The following is a 6,665-nucleotide window of genomic DNA, read 5'->3' on the forward strand; positions in this document are numbered from 1 at the left end:
ACATTGGTGAATGCCACAAATTCTCCTAAATCACTCGTACGCACAACTTAAGAACAAATCTGTGTGTATGAACGGTTCTTGCATGAGGCCCATTGTCCAGCAGAAGAAACACTTTTCCAAGTAAATGTTTCTTGTTATGAAAGTAATACTTATGGTAATGTGCGTATGTAGTAATAGTAAATTTTGAATTTGTAGCTATGATTTTTGTGAAACTCTTATGTATTTTTATTCAACAGTGCTGTAAATTAAAGAATGAAACTGATCCAATGAAGGGAAATTACAGTTTGGAGAAAAAAAACATGGGATAATAAGAAGGACAATTAATGAGTGGATAAAATCATCAGGATCTAATAATGAAATCATCCACTTATGATTTGACACAAACTTTGCAAAAAAAAAAAAGTGCAGAAAACTAATAACAGTGAATAACGAAGAGCTGCTTCATTGTGTGGTTTGCTGTATAGGTTTATTTTATTTAGACAAGCACAAACAGTCAATTTAGCAGTAATACTTATGCAGACGCACTGGTCTGGCAACTAAATATTAGTCACATTTGTTCATTTCACATCGAAATATGTCTCTATCAGAAGGAAGAGAAGGCAGTCTGACAGCATGAGTCAGTACATATACACTGATATGGCACCTGAGCTTCATATAAAAATATATCTCTCAACAAAACAGGAAAATACAAACGCAATCAACATTTTAAAACAGGAAATGGTATCAAGCAGCTGAATGATGAGAACAGGTTAGCTTAAGATTTTTTTTTAAGTGAGGTGTTTCGGTCAGGAGACGAGTAATTTTAACAAATACTGCATTTTAACTATAGTCTACACATTTTTTTCTTTGATTCAAACAAAATTCGAATAAACTTCAACAATTACTAAAACAAATATTTTTTCTTAGCGCTTGATGAGTAATCCATAAAAATAAAACAAAACAACCCCTCATTGTCTTGTTTATACCTCATTTCTGATGGAATCAGACAAGTTTGTCATGTAAACATGAGTAAATCGTGTATTTTATTCACTTCTAAACAATCTGATTTGTCTTTAATCAACACAAACCCTCTAATACTGGGGAGTTTGGTTTTAGTTTTAGGTAAATCCGGCGTAAAACTGTTGCCAAAGATTTTGTGTGAGCTCGCTTGAGGTGGCAACCCTCGCAAACTTAAAGATCTGGAGAGGCAGTGATGCACCAGAAAAAGAAATGTAACAGGTGGCAGCATACACACTGATATGGCAGCCCACCTTCCGTAAACAAAGTGGCAACAGCACCTTCCATCGTCCTCACGCTGGTTAAAATAACTCGAGTCTTGGCCAAAAAAACTTGTTTGATTTTCTTTAAGGGCGGCACCATCTGGATGGAAATTAAGTTGAGTAACCTTGTGTCGAATTTGATGAAACAAAAGAGAAAAAAAAAATAAAAGAAGAAAAATAATAAACTGAATAGAAAGAAACGAGGTGGTAGATTTGGTCACTTTTAGATGTTGGCCAGAGCCGTGCTCAGCAGGGCCAGCAGCAGCAGCCACACCGATGAGACCACTGTAATACAGAAAAAACAAAACTTGAAGTTTGTACCAAAACAGTCAGATATTACCAAAATCCTTTGGGTGAGTCAAAGAATTTTCCCTTTGCGCCGCGTTTACCTGCGCCTGATGAGCTGCATTCCATGTCGATCAGTGCGTTCAGGTAAGCCTGACCCAGCCACTCCTGGTAGGTCTTCCTGTCGCCCACCGCCACCATCTGAATGGTGGAGTCTTTAAAAATGAGGTCTGTGCCGGTGTAGGTCTTGGAGTCAAACATCTTGAAAGCAGAACCCAGGTCGCTCCCAAAATATGCCTGCAAGAGGACTCATGAAAAAGTAATATTATGGGATTATCCGTAAAGAGGAACTAAATAATCACGTGTATGATATCTTTTTATCAAACCTGTAAGGTTGAAACACTGCAAACAAAATAAAGTTCATTCTTGGCTCATTTGTTTGTGATGCATCATGGTATGGCATGATATGAGGGCCAAACTTAAGACTACTGCTCAACCAGTGGTCGCTACATCCTTGTAGCAGGACTCAGGAGGCTATATCTATTTCTAAGCCAGCTTTTGAGGACGGCGCTGGCAAATGATAAGGAGACTATTAATTTACTCTAGTATCAGAGAGGCGGGTGACTAACATTGATAACTTGGCGTTAGCATTGGATAGGCTAGTGACTACTAAGCTGGCGTTAGCATTGGAGAGGCTAGCGACTACTAAGCTGGCGTTAGCATTGGAGAGGCTAGCGACTAGCATGGATAAGCTGGCGTTAGCATTGGAGAGGTTAGCGACTAGCATGGATAAGCTGGCGTTAGCATTGGAGAGGCTAGTGACTAGCATGGATAAGCTGGCGTTAGCATTGGAGAGGCTAGTGACTAGCATGGATAAGCTGGCGTTAGCATTGGAGAAGCTAGTGACTAGCATGCCTAGGCTAGTGACCCACTGGATTGCTAACTCCCTCCGCTTATTAGCATGGATGAGTTGTCATTAGCATTGGAGAGGCTAGCGACTAGCATGGTTAAGTTGGTTTTAGCATTGGAGAGGTTAGCAACTAGCATGCTCAGGCTGCTCATCTCCTATATTAGACACAAACGTTTCTGAATAAAGAAAACTTTCTCAACAAAAATGGTTGACATTCAAAACCTATAAGCGACATGAACTAACAGGTGTTCCTTAGACAGAATTTACTGTTCAACATGACATCAAGCATAAATTTTAAACATAAAACGTTACAATGAAGCAGACAGCTTTAGTTACCACCTGAATTAGCAGCTGTGTTTGTCCTTTTCTATTGGTTGACAGCAGTGTTTTTTTCCCTCTTTCCATATGTGCCATCAACCAGTAGACAAGGATAAACACAGCTGCTAATTCAGCTGGTAACGAAAGCTGTCTGCTTCATAGTAATATATTTTATGTTTAAAATTTTGCTAGCCCCTCCAATGCTAACACAAATGAATAGACTCCTCATTTGCCAGCGCCGGCCTGCCAGTTACCAGTGCTGGCCTATCATTAATCAGATCAATAGCTGGATTAGGAATAGATATAGCCTCCTGCTACAAGGATGTAGCCACCACTGGTTGTGCAATAGTCTTAATTTTGATCATATTATAAAAGTTACTGAGACTTCACACTAATAACCTCAAATCTCTGACTTTCTCACTCATCCTTAGACATTTAAAAGCTCTTTATGTACAGTCTCACCTGTGCATGAGCCAGAAGCCCATAGACGGCATGGATGTTGGTATCTGGTCGGACCATTACAGCGTGAGAAGGCACTCTGGCCAAATTACAGTGTCTGTACTGCGACACCTCAGCTTTGGTGTTCTGCGTGCACAGCAGCTGGAAATTTTTGGACTGAAGGTCTACAGCCCAGGATTCAGATGAGTTGCCTTAAAAGGGACAACCAGTCGAGGTCAATCCTGGGTTTATGGGTCATTCAAAAAGAAATCTTGATGGAAACTCTCTTACCGTCAGTGTTTTGGAAGACAGTGGTATGTTTGACAAAAGCTACGTCTCCCTTTCCAGTAGCCAGACACCTGAACGAACAACAACAAAAATAAATAAAGCGAACCATTATTTTTAAATCTCAAATTTCGAGAGACGAGCAATACTGAAGTACCTGAAGGCTCCATCGTATCCATCATACAGGTCTTTGCCTTTTTCACATTTATTCTGTCCTGAGCTGTCTCCCACACACAGATCACACAGGTTGTCAGGAAAACCAGGTTGATTGGCGCCAGGTATACAGCTCTGTTTGAAGAATCCTCCCACCGCTTGATGTCACGAAAAGACAAAAAAGACAAAATGAGTGTTCAAAGATGAGGAAAATAGTCACCCTTTCTGAGTCGCCCTAAAGATTTTAGCTCTAAGATCAGGGATGGAAATCTATGTATATGAGCATATTCTATTCTAAAAGAGCTTCAAGTCTGAAAATAAATAAATGAATAAAGTCACACTATAACCAAACTTTTTTAAACTAAATAAATGTTGTTTCATCTGTCAGTTTGTGAAATGGAGGAGGATCTGAACAAATGAAAAAATACACTAATTTAAATAAAACTAATGTAGACAATTCAGTCCCTAAGTTTACGACAAATTAGACACCGCATAGAGATATACACAAAGCACCAGTGCACCAGAAATCAGAAGCAGGCTTTTACAGTAGGTGGAATTTTGTAAAAAAATAAATAAAATAAAAATAAAACACACACTTAACAGCCCCCACTTAAAGAAATGATTTTACACAGTGAAGAAAAACTTTCGGATGGAGAGTTATTTTGACAACAACTACTGAAGCTATAGCATCGCTTCCAAGCTCCTCTATCCAATTGCCTTGTGTGTCTTCTTCTGGCTGCATAAAATAACTGCAGCCACAAAAGTTTACAAGATTTACGGAAAGAAAAATACAAACAACTTACATATAGAAATGTCAAAGATCGGCACAGTGGCCCGAGGGCGTCATGAGATGTCGCCACACCGAAAGAAGGCATAAAAAAAATCAGAGTGACCAAAAGATGGCCCTCTAGCTGCTAAGACTGCTAAGAAGTCATCAGAATGGATTTATTGTTTTTGGTGGGTGTCAGGTGGGATGTGCTCATTGGTGGGCTCGATGGAAAGCCTTTCATCAGAGCTAAACAAAAACATCGGAAGCTCCCATGTTGAATAGTTTTCGAGTTATAAGCATTTTTGTATATCCAGACAGTCCCTTTTCAGATGGAGCCCCCCTTCCTCAAATAGGGTCTATTGTAAAACCGTTGGCTGGCTCAGTGTAGGTCGGACAAATCTACCGGTACATTCCTGCCAAATTTCAAGTAGGGGTCTCTGCAGAAGGCGTGGTCCTGTGGGCGGAGATGGCACGAATCGTCATTGGCCGAGGTCTTAATGTGGGCGGAGACGTCCCTGCTCGTGATTGGCGGAGGTGTTGATGTGGGCGGAGACGTCCCTGCTCGTGATTGGCGGAGGTCTTAATGTGGGCGGAGATGGCCCAAGAGATGTGATTGGTCGGATTGACGGTGGGATATGAGGCTGGAGGCAGTGGCTGTGTCCAAAACGACAGGCCGGGTCCTCCGGAGGACCCAGACTACACGGTCGCGGGGGGCAGGGTCCTTGGTAGACCGAGAAGACCGGAAAAAAAGAGGCTGTGAATTTGGACGGTCTAGTCTCCCCTCCTTACCCCGGCGTACGTCTTGTCACCTAGCAACTGTGACGATGCTAAACAAGCAAACTTAAATCAAAACTAGAAAAATATCAATACAATAGCATTATTAATATCACAAAACTATAAAATTAACTTAAAGGTATCATTTGAAGAACTAATTGACCCGCTGTAGGTTCATGTTTATTTCGCGTTTTTTATGACGAAAAAATAATATTTAAAAACATGTCCATACAAATGATAAAAGTATTAGAATTACAACCGCTAATTTTTTTTATTTTTTATATCACCATATTTTTATTTAAAACGTATTCTTTTCTCTTGCTTCATCCGCCATTACTAGCATAAAAAAATCTCCGGTCGGGCCGCAATGCATTATGGGATATGCTGGGCCGGGAAGGATCCATCGGACCTGTCCTTCGATTCGGGCCAAAGGAAGGACGTACTGTATTTGTCGGCCGCATCGGAGGAGTCTTCGGTTTTGGACGTCCTTCGTCGCGGCGCTGTGACGTATGCGGCCGACGAATTCGACCTTCGGAGGACCCGGCCTGCCGTTTTGGACACAGCCAGTGGGTGTAGCTTGGTTGTGTCGGGCAGGAAGCAACGTTTTTTTAAATTAATTTTAGTCATAACTTGAGAAAGGGAAGTGCTAGCTGAACGAAATTTAAACAACGTACATGTGAAAGGATGTGTAACAATATGGCTTTGTTAAAAAAACCCTAACCAGCCTTTAAAAAAATATTGATTTTTAACGATCTTTTTACAGGGTTGTTCAGGGATGTTTCAACAGGCCATATTGTTACACATCCTTTCGCATGTATGACGTTCAAATTCCGTGCAGCTAGCACTTTCCTTTCTCAAGTTATGACTAAAATTAATCTTAAAAAAACGTTGCTTCCTGCCCGACTCGATCAAGCTACTCCCTGCTGCCTCCAGCCTCCACAAACCCCACCGTCAATCCGACCAATCACGTCTCTTGGGTCATCTCCGCCCACATTGAAACCTCTGCCAATCACGATAGGGCCGTCTCTCCCCACAGGACAAAACCCACTGCAGAGACCCCTCACTCTTAAATTTCACATTGATCGGTTCAGCCGTTTCCGTGCCACAGTTGACCAGAAATCTTGAAAAGAAGCCCTGATGCCATTTCACGTGCGGTGGTTTTAATAAATATGAACAAATCAATCAATCCAGTTTTCTGCCTCAGAGAGTTGTGCAATGTACCATGTTTTAAACTTTAGGGGAAAAAATAAAGCTAAATTCTGATAATGCATTTTTCAAACTTCGCCTCAAGGATTTACATGCTTTCTTGAAATCAAACCTCTGTGACACACACACACACACACACACACACACACACACATGGTCACACCAACCTCGTGGAATTTCACAGTGCTCAGGGTGGATCAGTCCCCTCTCCATCAGGGCTGACACCGGAACGTTCCAGCCAGCCGTGCGACCGTATCCAGTATGACAG

The 6,665-nt window shown here is 41.3% G+C and overlaps 1 protein-coding gene across 2 annotated transcripts in view; it reads right to left on the minus strand.

The window, feature by feature from the left end:
* Positions 1–444: 444 nt before the first annotated feature.
* Positions 445–6,665, minus strand: part of meltf (melanotransferrin) — a 16,351-nt gene continuing 10,130 nt past the window's right edge. The window contains exons 12-17 of one of the 2 annotated variants that reach the window (XM_014017764.1): positions 6,565–6,602; positions 3,653–3,806; positions 3,502–3,569; positions 3,235–3,422; positions 1,649–1,841; positions 445–1,544 (exon numbers count right to left, since the gene is read on the minus strand). In XM_014017764.1, the coding sequence (XP_013873218.1) occupies positions 1,483–1,544; positions 1,649–1,841; positions 3,235–3,422; positions 3,502–3,569; positions 3,653–3,806; positions 6,565–6,602 (703 nt within the window). In that variant the 3' untranslated portion in view covers positions 445–1,482. The remainder of the gene's footprint in view (positions 1,545–1,648; positions 1,842–3,234; positions 3,423–3,501; positions 3,570–3,652; positions 3,807–6,564; positions 6,603–6,665) is intronic. The other variant, XM_014017763.1, reaches the window with a different exon arrangement.

Source organism: Austrofundulus limnaeus, unplaced genomic scaffold (assembly GCF_001266775.1).
Source record: "Austrofundulus limnaeus strain Quisiro unplaced genomic scaffold, Austrofundulus_limnaeus-1.0 Scaffold176, whole genome shotgun sequence".
In the NCBI taxonomy this organism is placed as follows: domain Eukaryota; kingdom Metazoa; phylum Chordata; class Actinopteri; order Cyprinodontiformes; family Rivulidae; genus Austrofundulus; species Austrofundulus limnaeus.